General features: G+C 46.0%; 1 protein-coding gene across 3 annotated transcripts in view; it reads right to left on the bottom strand.

The window, feature by feature from the left end:
• Nucleotides 1–11,095: 11,095 nt before the first annotated feature.
• STARD13 (StAR related lipid transfer domain containing 13) overlaps nucleotides 11,096–22,884 on the bottom strand; it is a 178,926-nt gene continuing 167,137 nt past the window's right edge. For all 3 annotated transcript variants that reach the window (XM_039239845.1, XM_039239846.1, XM_039239847.1), the window contains exons 9-14: nucleotides 20,188–20,398; nucleotides 19,204–19,318; nucleotides 18,120–18,341; nucleotides 17,141–17,358; nucleotides 13,539–13,715; nucleotides 11,096–12,838 (exon numbers count right to left, since the gene is read on the bottom strand). In XM_039239845.1, coding sequence (XP_039095776.1) covers nucleotides 12,721–12,838; nucleotides 13,539–13,715; nucleotides 17,141–17,358; nucleotides 18,120–18,341; nucleotides 19,204–19,318; nucleotides 20,188–20,398 — 1,061 coding nt within the window. In that variant the 3' untranslated portion in view covers nucleotides 11,096–12,720. The remainder of the gene's footprint in view (nucleotides 12,839–13,538; nucleotides 13,716–17,140; nucleotides 17,359–18,119; nucleotides 18,342–19,203; nucleotides 19,319–20,187; nucleotides 20,399–22,884) is intronic.

Below are 22,884 nucleotides of genomic sequence, written 5' to 3'. Positions count from 1 at the left end.
TGGCGAGGATGTGGAGAAACGGGCACCCTCCTACACTGTTGGTGGGAATGTAAACTGGTACAGCCCCTCTGGAAAACAGTGTGGAGGTTCCTCAGGAAACTAACAATAGAACTCCCCTATGACCCAGCAATAGCACTGCTAGGAATTTACCCAAGGGATACAGAAATGCTGAGGCATAGGAGCACGTGTACCCCAATGTTCATAGCAGCACTCTCCACAATAGCTAAAACATGGAAAGAGCCTAAGTGTGCATCAACAGATGAATGGATCAAGAAGATGTGGTTTATCTATACCATGGAATACTACATGGCAATGAGAAACAATGAACTCTGGCCATGTGTAGCAACATGGATGGACCTTGAGGGTGTTATGCTGAGCGAAATAAGTCAGGCAGAGAAGGACAAATACCATATGTTTGCACGTATAGGAGGATTAGGAGGAACTTGACGGAGGAACAAGGGGGAGAAGAAGGGTGGAAATGGTGGGGGAAAGGGAGAGAGGCAAACCATGAGAGACTCTTGAATGCTGACAAAAACTGAGGACTGATGGATGTGGGGGGGAGGGGGGATGGGCATGGAGAAGGGCACTTTGGGGATGAGCACTGAGTGTTATGTGGAAACTAATTTGACAATAAACTATTTGTAAAAAAAAAAAGTCTTTATTTTATTATTATTATTTATTTTCTACTGTCCTCTATACATTGTGAAAATTTCAGTACATTTTGGGTTTCAGACTTCCTGACACGACTCTTGGGGGTTATACCCATGTTGTGAATCTCTTCTTGGTAGTTTGCCTTGTGTCCAGGAAACAAGGCATAATTATAATGCTGCCAGGTATTATTATTGCCAGGACCCCAGCAACACCGAAATCTTTATCATCTTTTACCGATCCCTCTCCCCCTTCCCCAAGCTCTGAGGCTCTCTGATCACAGGAAAAAAAGCAGAAGGGAATCAAGACATCTTTATCAATGGCTCTGCAAATGTCCAAGAACCATAGCAAAGGGCAAAGGCTCTCACTTGCCTATGAATCTGCATCTTAGTACTGACATACGCAGGCATGTCCATCTGTGTGTCAGGCTGAACTTACTGGCTTGGCTGCATGTTCAGAGGAGTGAGTACACAGGAGATGTACTGCCTGGCAACGCCGTGACCACCCATGTCCAAATAGTAGCAGGGACCTCGGGGAATCACATCAGCATCTGCCCTCCACCAGCCAATGCTGCCAAGGGCAGGGAAAATGTTGCCTTGCTGGAGAAAGCATGGATGTTGTCTCTCCTTAATGTGTGCCATTGCTTTTTTAAGACCTGGCCTCTCTAGAGGGCCTTCTGTAGCCTCGCGGTCTTCATGTCTTCACCATGGAGATTATTTGCAATTGTATTTAAAATGCCATTCTTGAGAAGATCTGTTCAGCCTACCCCTACCCTGGCCAGCTATCCACCAGCATGCTAGGAAGGTGCACACACAGAGTTGCATCTTCCCAGGACGTCAGCTTTATTCAGTCATAAAACAAAATGAACACAACGATAAAACAGGTTCCAAACCCAATGACATTTCACCACGTGTTTAACTTGGCTTCATTACACAAAGCACAAGGCAAGTTGTTTCTTGTTATACAACAAACAAGATAGGACAGGGGATAGGAAGTTAATGAACCTAATGCGAAGTCAGTCTGTGAGCCTACAGTTGAGGTAAGTCCCTGCTGGTCTGGGTCAGCTCTCAGTACTTACTGTAGATGTTCAAGCTATGAAGGATCTCTGTTCTGTTTGTAGATCAGTCGAGGTGACGCTTTGGTGGCAGCTGCCATTTTGAAGTGGTCAGGCATAGTGGGGTCAGGGTCTGAGGAGTTTATAGTTGGCTACAAAAATTCTTCTTTTTACTTTTTTTAAAGTTTACTTATTTATTTTGAGAGAGCACAGGCAAGAGGCAGAGAAAGAGGGAAAGGGAGAATTTCAAGCGGCCTCCCAGCCATCAGTGTAGAGCCTGATGTAGGGCCTTTGCAGACCTCCTCTGTGTTTGCTAATTATCAGTTTGAGTTTGTCATCAGCTGGGTCTCTGATATCTGATCTTAGCTCACTGCTCAACACAGGTCACTGCCTGACATGAGTGACTCCATCTTGCTGTCTACAAGCATAGCTTCCTGACTTCCACACCTGACGGCTGACATCATTATCACATTATAGAGGAAACTTCCTTCTCATTAGTGGAAGTGGCACAGCAAAGAGGAGATTTCCTGGATTTGAAGTCCATTCCTCGTTGAGTGATATCAGGAAGTCACTTGTCCTCTCTATGCCTCAACTTGCTCTTTATTAAAAGTAGAAGTAATAGTATCTATTTCATTGGATTATTGTGACAATTGATACATCAATGCCACATAGCTCTGTACATATATGTGAATGTGTAGAAGATTCTTTGGCATACAGCGAGACCTCGGTGCATATAGTTGTTGTGAGCTTCTTTTTCCTTGATAGGGAGTTTATTCCACGTGCGGTTGGGACTGATCTGAGTCAGGAAGATAAAGAGCACATAGCATCCAGGGAATCAGCAATTTCCCCTGTGTGTATACTTCCAGGTCTGAAGTTCTGGTTCACGGTGATGCCCCACCATTAAGCTTCTCAATTCCACCTGGAGAATGCTATGGTGAACCATCATTCCTGCTTGCCGCTTGGTTGGATTTTCTTTTTGTCGAGTGGAGTACAAGTACTCTTTAGCCTTGGATCCGTCTTCTAGCCTTGATTCCCTTGTCACTGTGGTGGCCTTAACCCGGTACTGGCATGACTGCCACTGGGAGATTTTCTTCCTGATTTGCCCAGCTCACAATGGGCAATCTATTTCCCAATCTTGAACAATCTATTCCCAATCTCTGCATAACATCTTGGCACTGGAATGTGGGACCACGAGGAATTCTTTGTTTTATACTCCCGGATCCTTGAACAAAAATTACAAAGCATTTGTCTGTCTTCTCAAAAACTGCTCTTCTCGTCCTTATTCAGTTCCATGAAGCAACAGCTGTTGCTGTGTGTACGATTGTTTAGAATTCCTTCATTTCATGTAAAAGAATCCTGCTTCATGTCTAGTTTGCAATAATCGGAGCCCTGAACAGTTATCAACTCATCAGGACTGTAAGGGAGTGGGGCTCTGTTCAATACGAATTTGGGGATGTGTGGGGAAGATTAGAACGGACATACAGCCTTCTGAAAAATAAGCCATGCAGTGAGACAACGGTTGGGTTTGTTTGAAATGCTGGTCTCTCATCTGATGCTTCCATTGAGCCAGCTGTTGTTTCTCATGCTTTGTACATGTGCTGTTTTATGTCCTGGGCCCACTGCAAACTGACAGAAAACTAAGAAGAAATGTGCTCCCCTTTGCCACTTGCAAGTTACTCCTGAGTGGAACATTCTGTTTCGTGAAGTTTCCGGAATAGCATCGTTGCTCTGGAGTGTGTATTCCTTAGCTTGGTGCCCGGAGGGCGGCTCTAACAGATCCCAGTGATGGATGGCGTCCTCCCCAGTGGCTGCTTCTCTAAGAGCATCGTTCATTTCAGACGACTGGATAGTTTGATTTTTCCAAAACACTTGGAATTGTCCATCTCCATGGAGGACTGCACAGTCTACCTGACAGTTTGGCCTGTTTCCTTTTTATTTTTCCCTTATGATGGGGAGTAACAGAGAAACTGATGGATTCTGAGGAAAACCAGTGACTACTCCCAAATCCAGCCATCTTATTATTTTTGTGTGTGTGTGTGCCATTCTCCCCAGTTTGGCACTTCCTTACTTGATGTCTTCAGCTCTTGTCCTGTCGAAATATGTCCTGACCACAGGATGTCACCCCACCAGCCCCGGGACGAGCTCTTCCCCTTGACTCTCCTCACTTCTAGCGTGTGATGTGGGCATTCTCCTTGGACACACGGTTGCTGAAAAGCTGCACATTATGGACTTTAGACAACATGGACACCAGGCACCCTCTTTGGGGTTTCTTTGGAAAATGCCTCAGTGGCTTAGAAACCAAAGGCGTGGGGGATTTTCAGAGAAGAAAGATCAGAGGTAGATAGCTTTGAAGCAGTGGAAAGGGAGAGGGGCGCGGTGAGGGAGGGTCAGGTAAAAGGAAGCTGCCAAGAAGAACCCTTCTGAATTCAAGGCAGAGCTCCCTCCAAACCCCTCAGGGTCCAAGACCGGTGCAGCACCCCAGCTTCCCAGGAAAGGAGGGCCCACGCCGAGGAGCAAACCTTCTGTCCACCTCAGTCACCCTGGAACAAGATCAGATTGACTGTCAGGCTTAGGCTTTATTTTACATGGTCGTGTAATTTCAGCCTCTTCCTAACTCCAAAAATAGCTGGCTCCGACCTGCTGATGTCTGAAATCCATGTGCCCCCGGATTCCCAATAAAGAGATAAAAGGCTTAATTATGCAAATCTATAGTGGAGTGGCTGCGGCTGAAACTCATTCATATTAAAATGTCATCAATCAGCTTTGCAGCAGTGCGATGACTGACACAAGGCGGAGGCTGGAGGCGGCGACAAGGTGGCACTAGAGCCTGGCTGGGAGGCAGGCACAGGGGAAGGGAAGGCGAGGAAGCCTGTCCAGGGCTGGCTGTGGCTCCTGGCTGGCTCTCCTGCTATGCCCATCAGAATCAACGTGGTGGTGTTTCCTCTGAGATAATCCAGATTTAGGGCAGTGAGTCAATGAAGTTCTGTTTTGTGATTATTGTCTGGAGTCCAGAGGGTCGAATTGCCCCCTTTGATGAGTAGATGAAACTGGAATTGGTACTCATTCCTTTTGCCAATAAATGCCAGCTGTCCATCACATTAGGAAGGCTCGGGTGGGGCAGCGTCTTAGAGAGAGGTGGGCTTGGGGCAGAAGGCAGGCCCTTCCCTGCAGGTGGAGCCGTTCACCTGTCTCAGAGAGGAGGCTAAGGTGACTGGGGTGAGGCAGGGCAGGCTGGAGTGCGGGGGGGCCTCTGAGGTCAGGAGTGGGTCAGAGGGCTGGAACCACTTTTAGGTGCAGCTTTAAGTTCTGCCTTATTTCGAACGTCTCCCCAGGATATTGGTGGAGTCACTACAAGTGACAGCCTGGTCTCAGACAAGCGTGCCGTGGGGATTTAGGGAAGAACTGGAGCAGCTCCATTCAGAGGCATCAAGAGGAGAATGGGGTCTTCCCCATCGAGGACCCCCAAAAGGTCAGTGTGGCAGGAGCAGAAAGGAGATGTGCAGAGTTCAGCCGTAAGCTGATGAGGTCATTGTCAGCAGGGTGGCTGCTGTGTAGGGTGTGATGAAGGCATCAAAGCTGAAGAACTGAGCCTTCCCCTGAGCACACCAGAGACCTGGCCTCCAGAGCTCCCTGAAGCGCCTGAGGACCTTTGAGATGTGCTACTGTCTGGAAAGCAGAACAGCAGAGGCCTCACCATCATTCAGGCGTAAGAGGAAAATGTTACCATCTGGGACGTTTGGGTTTCTAATATCTGTGCCTCTTTTACTGCTTGACTCGCTTGGGAGATACAGCCATTCTGTATGAGCAAGTGTAGTTCTCAGGGGACTCATTTGTCTGGTGTTGCTTTTTATTTATTTTAAGAGAGAGAGAAAGAGAGAGAGCTAGAGCAGGGGAGAGGCAGAGAGAAAGGGAGAGGGAGAATCCCAAGCAGGCTCCACACTGTCAGTGCAGAGCTCCATGGCGGGGTTCGAACTCCTGAACTGTGGGATCATATCCTGAGCCAAAATCAAGAGTGGGACCCTTAACTGACTGAGTCTCCCAAGTACCCCTGTACTTTTTCTTCACAAGGAATAGGTCTCTGCAAGTTGATTAATTAACTGGTCATTCCCACCACTTTAATTTTAGAAACTAGTGGACTCTAGTTTCTACCCCAGCCCTCAGGAAGGTTTTTCTGGACTACCTGGTCTATCTCCCACCTTCTTCCCCCCAACCACCCACCCCCCCGTAGAGCTTACCTGGCCAATTATTTATCTTGTTTCTTGGCTATTTTTCCCACTAGACCAAAAGCTCCATGAGGACACAGATTTTTTGGCTTTTTTGTTCACTGATTTTATTCGCTGTTTTATTGACTAACGTCTAGAACAGTGTCTGGCACACAATGAGTGCTCCATACATATTTACTGAATGAATTAACTAATCAAACTCTTTTATTTGCTGTAAGCAGTTGGACAGTATTTGCTAATTTCAGAAATAGCCACACTTAACTTCTTGGGAGACCAGCGAATTCTCTGTTCTTTGGAAAGGCAAAGTAGTCAAAGCACAAAATGTAAATTATTTCATTAGCTTTGGAAACTTTACACAATGTCCCTATGTGATGATTGCCTTGTCTACATTGCTTCTGTCTTAATGCCTACTTCATTTTAACAATATTTATGGAATAATATAGCAGAAAGTCTAAGATCTAGAGTTTCAAACATGCCCTCAAGAGCTTATAATCTAGTGGAAGAGTTAGATTTATTGCTAAATAATGAAATGCAATGTGTCATGCAATGAGAGAAATATGGAAATAAACAGGTGGATTCGAGAGGAATGGTCAGGAGAGTCCATGCCCGAATAGGGCTTTGAGAAATAAATAAGTTATCACATGACCAACAAGATAGAGAGAAGGTCAGTGCAAGATCACCGAGATATGAAACACTGGTTTGATATTACTAGGCCATTAAACATATGGTCAGGAGAGGCAGGAATGACAAAACTGAGGTGACCTAAGGGGCACAGCTTCAGCTTGGGCACTGGTCACTCTCTTGGGTTTTAGCCCTGTGTGTCGAACTGGCTGGTGGGCACCTCCACCTGGGTGGTTCCCAGCCATTGCAAGCACTGCATGATAGGAGCCCCACTGACCACCCTTTCCAACATGGTTCCCCCCCGTGCCCCCCGCCCCTCTGAAACCTGCTCTTCCTCTTCCTGTTCCCTGTATCAATTAAAGGACAAACCACAGACCATTTTTCTAAGCTAGAAACTCAATGTCATCTGTAGCTACTTCTAGTTCTCCACCCTTCCACAACCAACTAATATATAAATCTTATTAATGCCAGCTCAGAAATATCCTTAAAAATCTTTCTACTTCTTTCCTCACAAATATTGTCCACCTGGACTGTTTCAATGGCTTCTGCTTGGATTTTCCACCATTACTCTGCCCTTTATCACTCTGGGATGCCCTCACCTCAGCCGCTAGTCATTTTCATGGCTGCTACCTTCCAGAAGCTTCTCCTAAGGACCCATGGGGTCCTGGGCTAATCAGTAAAGGACAGATTCCAGTCTGGTCTATGGGAGGGGTCTTAGGTACATGTCTTGCCCATGCTGGAGTTGAGAGAAGATGCAAAGTGACAGGTCAAGTTCCATTTACACAGATTAGAGAGGTCTTCTCTCAGTGAGCAAGTGGGGTCAGAGCTGGCTCACACCAGAACCAGCCTACCCCATCTGACTAGCAATGGGCATTATAACAAGAGAGGGAGAAGTCTGTCCACCAGCCCGGCCTTTCCTGCTGATTTGGAGTTTGTCCTTGGAGATCTCCCCAGTAAGCTCATCATTCCAGCTCTGAGCATCTTCAGATCATATAGCACACAGACTGATCTGGAGCTCCTTGGATCTTGGCATTTTGATTTCAAAGTGTCTTCTCTGACGTTGTCAAATGAACACTACATTTACACAAATTCTTCTGCAAGTAACAGGTAATAGGGAAAAGCAACATGTTCTAGAATGAAAGGAAAAGCAAGTTATCATGGATTAGTATCAGCTTAGGAAGGCCAGTGGTATCAATCACTTTATTCTATCTATGTAGAAACCAAAAAGGAGAGAAAAAAGGCAAAGATGGAGGTGTCTTCATATCCTTGCTCCTGAGTCTAGGAATCGCCAATTCTCTTTTAGTCCATTTTAAGTCTCTGCCATCAGCTCAAATGTGAACTCACTTCTCTGCTTTTTGGCTCAAGACATAAAGTCCATTGTCCCTGCTGCTGTGACTGTCCAGCTTTATCTCCTGCCCCACTCAATCCTATCCTCTGTGCCCTCTCACCCCCTGCCTGAGCCACACCCAACCTCCACCTGATGCCCAAGCCCATCCTTTCCCTTCACATCTTAGGTTTTCCATATCCCTTTGTCATTCTTCTGAAGTCTCTGGGAGTCACCACCACCTCTGGGCTTCATAGACTTTGCAGTAACTTACTATTGGGTATTGCATATATATTCATCCTTGTTACTTACAGATTCTGCACATGCAAATTCATCCACTTTCCAAAACTAAGCTGTGATTCCCAAATCAATACTCACTGTTCTTTCCTGGTCGTTCTTGGCACAGAACGGGAGTCGCTGATGTTATATGCACATTCCCAGCTAAGATCGAGCAAATGTGAACTCTGCCTTCCTCCTTCAGCTCTCATGCCGTAAAGAAGTATCTTTTTCATGGTGTATTTAGTATCACATTTTCCCCATTTTTGCGCTTTTTGTTAGTGATTTTGCTGTTTAAAATGGTCCCCAGCTATCGTGCTGAAGTGCTGTCTAGCGAGAAAGCTGGAATGTGCCTTACAGGGAAAATACGTGGGTCAGATGAGCTTTGTTTTGCCAAGAGTTTTAGTGCTGTTGGCTGTGAGTTCCATGTTAATGGATTGACAGCATGGTACATCTAGAAAAAGAAAGAGGAAATGCACTGATCTGTAAGTGAGGCTACTCTAGAAGGTAACACTGATAAATGCATGACGAAGTTATGGAAAAGACGGAAAGCATCTAAATTTGTGGATTCCTGAGATGACAGCCACCCCCCCCCCCTCACAAGGTAATAAACAAAGCATTGTCGTGAGCCTGAAAACCAAAGAAATTTATAGTCACATTACTCAGGGTCAGGAAAATACTAAGCCTTTCTTGACTGTTGTTTGGCTATAAAGAAACATCGTAGCTCAATCATTATTTGTAAGAAATATATATTGAATAAGGTATGTTTAAACAGAAATTCACATAGAACAAGGTTTATATATTTATTGGTTGACAAAAATATTGTGAGTAGAGGCTCCTAGAAACCTGCCCCTATATTTCTGTTAGGAGCAGTAGTTCGGAACTTGGTAACTCAGTTCTCGGTGACCTTAAAGAACAGGATGGCTGCACGTAACAAGAGTGGACTGCTGCTTATCAGTTTCTGTTCCACACCATCTTCCCTGCATCCACACCTCTGCCGGGCCAGTGTCCCAGCCCCCTTCAAGGTCGTGTGGATGTGCCTTGCACATATGAACAAATGTCCTCTGCAGGAAATTTTGCTGCAGAGGAAGAGCACTCCTTGGGATTCTGAGCCTCATCTGGACACAAGGGGGATGTGGGCTAGAAGCATCTGGGTGGCCTATTGGGTGGGATTGCTAAAATGGAAGTAAGCACTCACTCCCCAGAGGATGTAGTCGGCCTAAGGCATGTCCAACACTGCATGTAGTCAGTTCAAACTTCGTGGCTTTGCAGTGTTACAATGTTGTGACTGCAAGTGTTTATCTCTTAACTCCTTGGTCAGTCAGCACACACTGATTTTGCTTTTGTGTCAGCATATGCCACTGCCCTTAGCTGGGGTCTATTTCATCACTGTACATCATCTTCCTGAGAAAAAGACGTAAAAACAGTTTTTGTACGGCCAGATATCAAAAGACAACAGAACAATGTCATCTCTAAGAATTTCAAGAAGTTGCTTGCAATCAGCAATTGAATTCATATGGTCTAGGGTCTCAGGATGTTGGTAGCCAGTGGCTGCCAGAATGACTACATGTTCTCTTCTTTCATGTAGAAGAAAGGGGGCAAATGAAATTCCTCCTTTGCCTACGACAGGAACACTTTCACGTAAAAGGGGAAGGCATGAGGGAGATGAGCAGAGAGCAAGGTTTGGATAATTTTTGGGTGGCATATGGTCTCTTGGGCTGCTGCGGCTTTTGCAGCCTGGAGCCAAGAATGCCAGGGAGCTTCTGCTTACTTAATGAGGAGCTACTTTAGTTATTTGTTAGAAGTAGAGCAGAGAACAAATAGAATGAAGGCCAGAGGCTTAGGGTCAGATGTGGTCCAGTGGTGCAGCCAGAAGTCACTTCATCACATCTCAGTTTCTTCTCTACTCAGTGAAAATAAAATATAGCTGGAGTTTCCTGAATCTCTGATAAATTTACCATAAACATGGTTTTAGAACTTCCAGACTTAATAGCAACAAAATGTAAAATATAAGCCCTTCCCATCCCCTTAATGCCTTAGACACAGATGAAGGCCCCAGACGGTTCGTGTATGTTGATAACAGCATCCTTGTATTTGGGAGAGGTACTGAATACAGCTTTTCCACTTACAGGATGAAGCATGAAAATCAACATATATTTTTATAGAAAATAGGAAATATTTAATGCATATAAATTTATTTGCCTTGGCAATTATTTACAATGATGATTGATACCAACAACTGAGGTAAAAATATACATGAGGTATAAATATAATATTTAAATGCAATATCATATTTTATTTCCATTGGCAAGATAACAATGAATAAAATACTGTGGTATTTGACAAAGAAGCTTGATGCATCTTTTCCCTCCCTTTTCCTGTTTTATTTCTTTAGACGCACTATGTTATGCATCAGTGACATGATTAGTATGTGCGCAAAGATAGAAAAGTCAGGTACTGTGAAGAGAAGGGGAGTCATGAATACAATCATTTTGATTTTAGTACCCTCTTGCTTCCCAGAGTGTCATCTCTGGGCCAGCAGACTAGGCATCCCAGAGATTTGTTAGACACGTAGAGGCTTCCTCCAGACTGTCTGAGTCAGAGTCTGCAGCTGAACAAGATCTCCAGGTGATCCGTGTGCACGCTGAACTCGGTGACACAGTACGATTCATCCGTGGGTGTCTAGCGTATTTTCCAAACTCCTAGGATTCCATCCCTGGACCAGTGTTAAACTAAATTAGACTTCATTAATCTTGTCTCTGCACATTAAAGTAATCCAACATAGATGGCTGAATTTAAGATGCATGGCAGAAGTGAATCTGTTTTGCTCATAGAGCATTGCCCAACATGAAAATGATGGGTTTGCAGACAACTGCTTTGTAGGCAAGGAAATGAAAAATTCCTAGGTCATAATTCAAATAGTATGATTTTCCTTGCACCATAGAGAACTCTTATATAATATTTTTATTTCTCTCAACAAAAGAATTGCACATTGCTGATAGGAAAAACATTACATAATAACATAAATGCATACAATACAAAAATAAAGGGAAAACACGCATTTAAGGTTTTTTTTCCCCTCCCACATCAATTGCTAAGTTATGATACCAATCTTCATGGATTACCAAAGAAAATCTCTTCCTGAAGCCAAGCATAATAAGTTATCTTTCTCTCTACACTTGTTGAATTACAATTAACAAAAAACCCCCCACAACTTAAATCCATTAACAATGGGTTAAGGAGAGTCAATCTGCTTAGTCTATACAATAATAAATAAGTTTGGGTCAAACGTCTAGGTAGCTTGACTGGCTAATGATGAAATACGAAATTAAGAAATATCTTTATATTTTCTAAAACTAATCACAGAGTATAGTTTTGGTCTTACTGTTAGTTTAAAACCCTGTCTTTTAGATTGCAAAAGTTTAATGAATTATATCTTAAGAACACCCTCCATAGCAAAATAAGAATTCCCTGAAGCTGTAATGGCCCAGGACTCTCAACTGACCATTGCCTCCCCTTGTCTGGTGTCCAGAGTTAAATTCAGTGCAATGTATTGGTAAGAAAATGCCAGTTAACTGTGACCAAATAGGCCACTGGTCATACAGAATGACATTTAGGAACATGATAAAATGTATCTATGAAAGATCAATAAAACACAGAGGCTCCTTTGGGCTTTGCATATGCAAAGGCTATTATACTGGGCTCTAATCAGCAGGGAAATGAAGTTCTTTCAGTCACTTGCCCTGATGCCAGTGGCCCGTGGGCATCTGACATTTCACCAAAACTGCACCTGGTTGGGTCCACTGGCAACTGGTAACCCGGCCTGATACTTGCCCCACTTCTTTGCTTTGAAGAGGAGTCTGTTTTCCTTTCCTGGCTTTCTCCAGCACTTCATGCTCAGTTTTTGAAGAATGCGATCAAACTGACAACACAGAAGAACCTTTTAATGTTGTTTTCCTTTGGTTAGCTAATCTTTGGTTAGACATCAGGGCCGACTGACAGACTACACATTTTCATACCTGGGTGTTAGCAGCAGATTCTGCTCAGCTTACAGGACAGTGGGGGGCTGGGCCCAGAGCCACTCAGAAAGAACCATGTGAGTGAGGAAGGGACTCACGGAGTCAGATGCGTTCCTTTTCAAAAGACGCAATTATATATAAAATTGATATTGTACATATATACAGTGAAGGTAGAGATATACACACATATGTACATATGCTATACACACATTTATTTACACTTAAGAATATGCTTCTTAGAAGCCTTTAAATAGCAAATTAGGCAATGCACAAGGAATAATCCATTTAATTTTAAGTAACATAGATAAATGTTCTGATTTTTAAAAATATTATATTAGTAGGGATGTAGCCATCTCCAGGAAGGCTAGGAAAGTTCTCAGCAATTCTTGCATCTTCAACATTCCGACTTCTCAGTGTTTCCATTTTTAAGCATTAAGCACGTCACTCAGTCTCTCTCTCTCTCTCTCTCTCTCTTGCTTTCTCACGGGCACTCTCTCCCACAAGTGTTTCCGTTCACTTCCTCTTCCCTGAGTTTGATGTCACACTGGGGAAAACTCAGATTTTAGTTTCTGGACCCTCAGCAATGAGGGGCTGAAAAGAGTTTCTAATCCTGGCAACTTCCGCTGCACACAGATGTCCAAAGCCTCTATTGTACCACTCTGATGAGTGACCTCTGTAGGGACAAAAATGAGAAAGGAAGTGGGAAAGTCTTTTTCCAAACCTCAGCACTTTATCATGGTGGACAGGGCGGTGCTGTGCCCTGCGCCTCGGGGCACTTGCCTGCAGCGCGGGGCTGGCCCCTCGAGGGTCTGAGAACCTGGTTCTGTCATCAGATGCCTGGAAGATGCCTTTCTGGCCAAGTAGTCAGTCTGTCTCTTCACTGGGTGCTTTACAGTGATACCATCTCCCCAGAGAAGATTCAGACTGAATTCTGGAACTCACTGAGAAAACTCAGTGTATGTGTACCCAGACCAAGAACTTGTTGGGCATCAGGACTGCCTCGATGGGGTGGGAAGTGAGTTAGTTTCTTCTCAACGCAGGGCAACAGGAGGGGGCGGCACCAGGAGAGCAGGCATGACAGAAACACAAGACAAGGGGACGCGCATTTACTGAGCAGCTGCCTGTGTTTGCTCTGCCTGGGAAGCTCACAAAGTGGGAACAGCACTGAACATAACGAAAAGCAAAGGGCTCCAGGAGAATGCCAGAAGCTTAGGAAAGATGGGCAAAAGGAAAACGGGGGGGGGGGGGAGCGGTGCTCTAGGAAAGCACGCTAATGGCAGTGCAAAAACCAAGCGCAGTGAAACAGGAAAGCAGAACGGTGGGCGGGGCCCTGGCGACCCCGCCTCCCGCCATCCTCGCGCATGCGCGCTTACTTCAGGTCCATCCTGCAGACGTGGGTCAGTCGCGACTTGCCGGAGCCGCACGGTTCTATCAAGTACTGAGAATCCATCACCACGGCCCGCACGCCGCCCATCAGCTGGGCTTCCTCGTGTTCCACAGAGAGGGACACCAATGTACACATTCCTTTGGGCAGATCCGTCTTCCAGGTCCTGCGGCAGAACATCGGGCACGTGGGAGTTAGGGCTGACAGAGAAACCCCTGGACGCAGCACTGAGGTTTATGCCTCTATTCTCCTGCTCAAATTCCAATCCTAGTTACTTAAACCAATGGTTTCCGGAAGCGTGTGTAAAATGTTTACAGTACAGTTCAAAGCGAGGGTCTCAGCCCTCTGACCCAGAGGCCAGAAGTGGTCTTGCAGCTTTCCTTTCCTTTTTAATTTTTATTGCATTTTTTTAAATGTTTTATTTATTTCTAGGAGAGAGAGAGAGAGAGAGAGAGGGAGAGACAGCGTGAGCAGGGGAGGGTCAGAGAGAGAGGGAGTCACAGACTGAAACAGGCTCCAGGCTCTGAGCTGGCAGTCAGCACAGAGCCTGACGCGGGGCTCGAACCCATGAACCGCGAGATCATGACCTAAGCGAAAGTCGGACGCCTAACCGACTAAGCCACCCAGGCGCCCCTTTATTGCATTTTTTTAATTAAAAATTTTATTTGAAACTTTAAAAAAAATATTTGTTTACTTATTTTAAGAGACAGAGATGGAAAAAGAGAGCAGGGGACGGGCAGAGAGAGAGAGAGGAAGACAGAGAATCTCAGGCAGGCTCCGCACTGTCAGTGCAGAGCCCCACGCGGGGCTCAAATCCACGCACCAACCATGAGATCATGACTTGAGCTGAAATCAAGGGTTGAATGTCCAACCGACTGAGCCACCAGGTGCCCAGTCTTGCAGCTTTCTAATCTTCCTTTGGAACCCCAAATGGAGGCTGTAGAGGTTCCTGGCCATTATTGAAGTGTTGGTCTTACAGTTTTAGAATTAGGACTTGCTCATTCAATTCATTCAATAAACATCTGGACACATGAGAAGCCACTAAGGACACAAAGATACACAGCCAAGGAGGAGAAACAGACATACAGAGAGACCTCTAGAACACCAAAGTGACTGCAGTGATGAGGCCATGCATGGAGTGATCTGCGATCATGTGGAAAGGAAGGGGGTGCTGACAGCCGAAGGCTTTCTGGAGGAAGTGATGCTCAACTCAGTCCTACAGGAAAAATGAGCTGGTGTGCTTAGCCTGAGGCGAATTAGACACATGTGCACTGCTAATTCTTTTCAAATACCTGAGTGGCTTCTGAGCGGAACAAGAGAAAAACACAGTTGATTTGATTCCAGCAGGCAGAGACGTGACGGCATGTGGCAGTTCAGTACAGAGAAGACCCCGCTCACAAAGTGCACTCTCCAAAAATGAAACAGGCTGTCTGAGGCATAGTAAGTTCCCTGTTATGGGAGTTATTCAAGCAGAGAGGAGGCTACCACTTGGAAAAATGTTCAGATGGGAATCAGAAACAGCTAGAGCATCTGTGTAACAATGATTTCTATAATAAGATACGAGTTTCATTGTCATAATCCCAGTCATTTACATCACCAATCCCATCCCTTGCGAGGCGATGTCATCTGTAAGCTTGTCAGTCCTGTTGTACCACAGCAGGAAGAGAAACCATTCTAGGCGCCCAGCAAGACCTTGGAAGAACAAAGCCTTATACAAATGCTGAGCAACTTCTGCATGGGTGGGACAGTTCTCTCCATGAGAGATGATGTGATTAGCAACAAAGACTGGAAGTTGTACAGATTAATAAAATGGAAAAGGCCTCAGTAACTACCACTGGAAGGTCCTGAGGATCCAGAGGAGGGCACAAAGAAGTAAATGTGGCAGTCCTGTGTGCAAGCTAGTCTAGACAGGGAGGCACTCTGAAGACAGGAAGCGTCTCAGCTCTGTGACTTCCTCACCATACTTGTCACCTTCTACCTTCTTGTGTCAGACCCACAGGAATCCCGTCGCGTGGTTAATTTTCTTGAGTGTTGAGTTCTTCCTGCTCAGAGCCACATGACCCACCCACTTTCTCTTTCAAGTTGTGGATTAACTCTGGTGCTGGGAGACTCTGCCCTAACCACTATATTTAAAAATTCAACCCCTTACTATCCTCCTATCTTACTTATCCCCCTGACTCCAGGATAAGGAACCTGATTCCCTTACTCATTATTTCTTGTCCCTCCCTCCCTGATAAAATGACAACCTCAAGAGAGCAGGACTATGGTCTGTTGTGTTCATGGCACTGTCCCCACACACTCCCCACAGCACTGGAATGATGCCCTGGACTGAGAAACAATGGGCCGGTGGGACTGCGGGATGGATAGAACGAGGTTCCGTGCATGGACTCTGGCCCTCAGCCTCCTCCCAGGGGAGGGAAGAGGCCTGCTACGGTACAGCTCCAGCCTCATGGCCGCCATCCCAGAACTATTTGCAAGACTGAAGATGTGAACGTCAACTGCCATGAGATGACTAATGTCCTAACAACTGTGGGACTAAGCCACCCTTAAAACTGCCCACGTTCTCCACAGGGATCCCAAGGTTGCTAAGATAAACACATATATTTTGGGAAAAATAACCCTTAAAATTCAAGGTCCCCAGGACCAACTCCAAAGGCATAAATAGCCTGTGTGAAAAGGAACCTGTGGTTTGCCATCAAAACTAGTTTCATAAAGTATTTGAAATATACGTTTGGGAATTTCACTAGTGATTCCTTTTACCTCAAATCTACAGGAAGAGACAGTGTCTGCCATCAGTTACCAATAACAAAAGAATATATTGATTTAATTACATTGTATTTGGTTTCTTAATATCCTCAGTCCCTGTCCTTTCTGATTCAACGCTGCCTCCCCAGCCCACGTGCACCGCCGTACTGTGCATGCCTCCTACCACTGGCTGAGCTCCCCCTTCCAAACCCAGAGGGCAGGGGGCCAGAACTCAACCCAGAAAGCAATCAGAAGCAATACTTCAACAGAAGACACAAGACTCGCAGGCCTTGTCAGGCCCTGAAATCGTCCCGGGCATCTGACTGTCTCTGCATAGTTGGCCTGCGGGGCTGTGCCAAGGTTTCCACGCACGGCAATGAGTTATGAATATCTGAGGTTATACAGATGGATTTTGAAGTTACACACACTTGCATCTTAAGAGTTACACAAACCAAAGAGTTGCTTTCCCGAGGGAGAAAAGGCAGGATCAAGGAGAAAAGTCAGAGTCAATTTGCATAAATGGGAGGCGAGCACCACTGGACCAACAGCAGCTATTCTTGGGGACTCTGTTCGGAGGAAATGAACAATATTTATGGCCTAATAAACTGTATGCTCCATAATGAATGGGGCCAGAGGCGAGGCCAGCACAGCTGTCAACTGGGTGAAGGAAGCAGGAAGTTGGGCATAAATACAGCAAAGTCAGGTGTCACCGAGGGAAGTGAGCGCCGGCTCAGGGTCCCCGGTGGGGGCTGCACTTAGATGGTAGGACTTCGAAATGCTTAAATATACGGCTCCTAATCTGCTTTTGGAAAACAAAAGTATCTTCAACCATAGAGTCAGGCTTACCTGAGAACCACGAAGTCCCTGGAAGGATGGGGGGCCATGCTGTTCAACACGTACTGATAGATTTCCGTTTGCTTGTCCAGAGTCTCCACAACCTTCCACTGCACAAAGTCCTCATCCCACAGGTGACGCTCTCTCAGCACACGGTTCAGAACCACCGAGGGGGGAGCCTCCACCTCCGCAGAGGCCTTCCATAGCTTCAGCGGATGCCCGTCCCCCACCTTGGGAAAGACACCATCGAAGTCTGGAGAGGCCAGCTCGTTCCAACAAAAGCCTACCGTACTTCACTGGGCACTCAAAACACGCCACTGGTTATGTAACCTGAGTGATTCTGGATACCTCAGGGTTCAGATGGTAAGATGTTAATCTTGAAGCTTAGAAGACACATAATAATGATCGTACAAATAATCACCACCAACGCACACAGTGTGCCAGGGAAGATTCTAACCCATTTGATTTTTAAGTAGCCCTCCTCCAACAGTGGCAGGATTATGTCCATTATGCAGATGAAAAGCCAGGCACAGAGAGCATGTGACTTGCCCAGCGTCACACAGCTGAGGGTCAAGGATATGACTGGCACTCTGTACTCTGAGTATGCGCACCAGGGGCTGCTTGGCAGTGTCTAGACTGGATCTTTGACCTGTTGTGTGCTTGTGCCAAGCCCCGTGGACAGAGTGGCTTTTTTTTTTTTTTTTTTTTTTTTTTTAATTTGAGAGAGAGAGAGAGAGTGCTAGTAGGGGAGAGGGGCAGGGGGGAAGAGAGAGACAGAGAGAGTCTTAAACAGGCTCCACACTCAGTGTCTGCCTAACATGGGGCTTAATCCCAAAACCCTGGGTTCATGACCTGAACGGAAACCAAGAATCAGGCACTCAACCGACTAAGCCCCTACGTGCCCAGAAGGTGATCATTTTTAAAGCAAAACACATCCCTGCCTGTGAGACATGGCTTTTTGGGGGTAATTTTTTCCATCCCCTGAGATTACCTTTTTGAAAGCAAGCTCTGTATTGTCTGTGCTGGAGCACGTGACCCAGCCTTTGAACTTCTCCTTGGCTTCTTTCTGGAGGCCCTGGACGAGATGTTCCAGGTACGTGTGGAAAGTTGCTCCGCTCTCCTCCAGCTGGGACCCCAGGTCTTCCAGAGTCGGGGCGTGGATCTCAGCCTCCACGTATGCGTTATGGGACTGGGCTACCAGCTCATGCGGGACCTGAACCAACGGATGCACGCAAGAGCAACATACTGAGCTAAAGAAGTGCTGAGACTAATACTTAGAGAAAGCAAAGTGATTCTGTCGAAACCCACAGTATGGGCGATGGGCCCAGTGCCAGGGAGCAAGGGGTAGTTTCCTGAGATCAACGGCAAGGCTGGGGTGAGGGAGTTTCCTAACGTCAGGAAAAACAAATCTGCTTCTGAGGCTACAGTTATTAGTCAAAACACTGCAGTGACCTTCCATTCATTCTTTCTGTTTTCCTTTTATTTTCCTTTTAATGTATTTTTCTTCGGTTTGACAAAATGTGGGCTCAGGAAACTTCAAGCACGTAGACTTAAGAGAAACATCAAATATGAGTCAGAAATAGCTTTACCTTTTTAGCACACTTTTCCCATTTACAAATGCCAATTTTAAAAAAGTTACCACAAAAAGTGTGCCAGCAGTCTACTTCAGTAACTTCTTGAAAACATCTGTGGCTATACTCTTAGCCTGTCATTGATTCTTGGTTCACTGGGTTGCTGAGTATCACACACACACACACACACACACACGTAGATGTTGAACCTAATCAAGTCCAAGTTAACACATCCAACATAATTGGCTGGCTGGCCTTGAACCTTGCAATGGAGGGCAATGGGACCGTTTTCTTGAAAACCATCATCATGGTAACACCAGTGACTAACTGTCGGGACCTCAATGACAGGACATTTCTTAGAGGCAACGCCCAGAGCTACTGGGTGTACTATTGTCATCATAAAATCAGGAACAAACACATATAAGCCGCAAACTTCGCAACCATTCCAAGCATGTTCTCAAGCTCCAAGAGCTATGAGGAAGGCTGCTGGAACCCTTTACTCACCTCGAACAGTCTGTCGCATTCTGTGATCATGTGGGCGAGCCCCTGAGCCGCGGCCAGGTTCTCACTGAGGTCCTTTTGATCTGGCTTCCCGGTGGCATATTTCTTCTGTATGACTCTGTAATTGAAGGGCAGAGTCGTAAGCAGATCCCAAACCCAAGGGCTTTTCACAATACAGAGCTCGTCCCTTTTGTTTTCGGTTCATGCCCAAGATGCTAATCCAGATCCCAGACTTTCTCATTTCCAAATAAAAACAATGACCACACAGATATTCTGAGTCAGGCCAAGAGTCTGACAGCTCATGATGAAAAACCTTGGAAAAATACAAGGGCAGGAGCAACTGCTGGGGAAGAAATTTATCTATTTTTTCCCCAAGTTTGAAACCACGTCTCTGCAGGCTAGTGTTCTCAGATCTTAATTCCTGCCCTTTTCAAAAAAGACTACAAATATGACTTCTTTCCCACTCACACACTACAGACATACCACAACTCACAACGCCTCAGGCTTTCTGGATGGCAAAGGACATCCTTCAATACTACTTGGCTTTGTATCTGAGCACATGAATTAGTTTGCCTTGAAACATTTTTTTTGAGAGAGAGAGAGAGAGAGAGAGAGAAGAAGAAGAAGAAGAAGAAGAAGAAGAAGAAGAAGAAGAAGAAGAAAAGCAGCAGCAGCAGCAGCAGCAGCAGGGAAGGGGAAGAGAGAGAGAGGGAGAGAGAGAATCCCAAGCAGGCTCCATGGTGTCAGCGCAGAGCCCCAGTGCAGGGCTTGAACTCACAAACTGTGATGACCTGAGACGAAACCAAGAGTTGGATGCTTAACTGACTGAGCCACCCAGGTGCCCCTTGAAACATTTTCTGATTATAATAAATGAAATGCTGACAAATCCCCAAACTGAATACAAGACTATACGTTTTTTGTTTGTTCGTTTAATGAACTATGGGGGCATCTGCTTTAGGATTATGGCTGCTGATGAGAAAAACCCACCTGGGAGAGCTTTCTTTCTTCAGTAAATTGAGATGAAAGAGGGAGGGCGCCAGACACACGGCCAGGTTCATGGGTGTCATCTGATTCTCTTCCACTGAGTTGACCACGTCGCTCAGGAAGCATAGCAGGGTCTGCAGGACCTCCCTGCTCTCATCGGCCAGCAGCAGGACGGCTGCCTGTGCTGCCTGCAGCCGCTGCTCCTTGGGGACATCTGCGGAAAGGTGGATGTCGGGCCATCAGAGGAACAGCAACAGAAGGAGCCAGCCGGGTGCCCCGCCTTCTCGGTGTGCACACACCTCAGTGATACGACCATCGTCAACAACCATGGCGACAGCCGCTAACGGCACAAAGAAGTTGCTGCTTAGGCCTCACAGCCGCTGAGAGGCAGAGCTGGGACTGGAACCCAAGTGGTCCAACACCAGACCTGCTGCAACGAAATGCTGTTTGGCAAGAAGGGCCCTGTCCTGGCCTTTCATGGTCTCAGAGCTAGCCACCAGCTCAGCCGTTTGCAAACTGTTTTCCTGCTCTGACTGCAGCTGGTGATTGGCCGGGACACAGTCAGCCCGGCTTCCCTCATGTCCACCCTCCCACCAGACAGCTTGGGAGGCACCTCTCAGGAGGCCCAGGGCTCTGCGGCACCTGTGTGGACATCACCATGTTAGGGGGACGGCGGCCTCACCTTTCCCCACCCCTAGTGGAGCGGCCAGGCCTCGATGCCAGCTTGGCACAATTAACCCTGAGTGGTGGGATGGAGCTGCGCTGGCCCTCTAGAATGACTCCTAGAGGGTCAGCTCGACACATCTTCCTTTTTTCTACAAGTCACCCAGGGCTTGGTGTAGAGGAAGTGTGCTCTTGGCTTCATGTGATGGCCCAGTGTCATGCGTTTCATAATGTGGGGGAGAAGGGAAGTTGAGGTTGTACTTGGAGAAAAAAAGCCAGGCTCACTAAGGTTATGGGGAGGGTCTGGCCCTGTGTGGTCCGTGTGGGGTGGTGGTGGTGGGTGTTAGCCATGCAGCTGGAGAAGGGCACTGGCCCCAAATATATGATGTGAACAGAAAGGGAAAATCACAGCAAATGGGTGCTAGGCACTGCATTTTGCTGCCACCTGGCTGTGTTCATTACTGATCTTTTAGGTCTGACTCACTGCCCTTCCTCCTCTCACTCTGAAAGACCCAGTCAGGAATTCACTTTGGTTACACGGTCTTTCTTAAGATAGCATGTTCTAGAGCAGGTCTCTGCGGTGGGGTGTCTGTCCTCTGACGGTGTGGGGGAATGTGCTTGTGACAGTCCTTGACATGCGAGAAGAGAATATGAGGATTTCTAATGGTGTTCATGTTTTCTCTCAGGCTTAAAAATACTGATTGGGGATGTCTTATAATGTGGACCTTATTATCATAGTAGAACACAGTATACTTCTATTATGAATAATAAATAAGCATATGTGCTCAGGTATTTCCTACTGGTAGGGGTACATGATAAAAACATTTGGAGCCGGCTGCTTCAAGAGGGCCTGTGGTGCGACCTTCAGCCCGGGTCTGGCTCCGCCCCACCATTGTGCATCCCAGGGCTGGGCACACTCTGGGCCCTAGTCAGCCAGAAAATCCAAATTTCTGGAAAAGCCTGATGTACATTCAGTGTTTTAGAGCCCATCTCTACCCTTACCACGTCCACCATGTACTGGCCCAAGATAGACTGGGGTTTAGTAGAAAAGAGGCATTTTGTTCAAATTATAGCAGAACCTTTCTCTTTTTTCTTGTTTGTGCTGAAATAGAAGCAGATACTACTAATGACTTCAAACCTATCACTGAAGCGCTATAAATTCAGCTGAGCCATTGAACTGCTTTTAAATATGCTGCTTTGGCTAAGATGTCTAGCGTATACATTGTTTAACTGCAGATGGCCAATCTTGTCTCCCACAACACAATTTTTAAGAGTCATCTTTCGTGGCTACATGTTGTCTCAATTTTCTCTCTAGTGACTTTTCCCTTTATGTGTCAGAAAGGATCTTCTATTATTTTCTATAAAAAATTGTGAAGGTCAACTATTAATCCTTAAATTCAGCATTCATTTTGGGTCCCATCCTCTTTGACGGTTCTGTGGTTCCTGCCTCTTTCTTGGCTCTCAGGACACTACTCCAGATCTGCATATCTAAATGTTGATAATGGCAATGATGCAGATGGCTACCAGCACCTCAAACTCCATGTCTGGTCGATTCCGAACACCTCTCCTCTCCCTGCCCTCAAATCAGCTCCCCTTCCCCTCCTCTTCTCCATATGCTCCAAGTTGCCAAATGTTAGGACTATGGAGTGCTCTCTGATCTCTCCATCCTTCTCTCTCCTGTTGACCAGTGGGTTTCAAATATTTTCATTATCCATCCAAACTCTAATTAATCACTTAATGAAAGTCCAAGAAGCAACATAGCTAAAACTAGAACTGCCCTGAAAAAGGGGAGGAAGAACAGTCCCTCTCTTTGACGCTAGAGTCCATCCATGTTGAATTTCCAGTATCGCTAATGAAAGTCACAGCAGGTAATCCAGTGCCTCACTTAATGTGCTAGCTCCCAACTAACCCCCCATTCTTGGACAGTCCAATATCTCTTGTTCACCACTTCCACATTCATGAGTCACAAGAGCAGTTCTGACTCTTTACCCTTGTGGCAGACACAAACATGGATGCCTACTCAATACCTACTTCCTC

This window comes from Hyaena hyaena, unplaced genomic scaffold, assembly GCF_003009895.1.
Source record: "Hyaena hyaena isolate Hyena2069 unplaced genomic scaffold, ASM300989v1 scaffold_163, whole genome shotgun sequence".
NCBI lineage: Eukaryota > Metazoa > Chordata > Mammalia > Carnivora > Hyaenidae > Hyaena > Hyaena hyaena.
The sequence above is the reverse complement of the archived record's forward strand: the minus strand, read 5'-3'. Positions and strand labels throughout refer to the sequence as shown.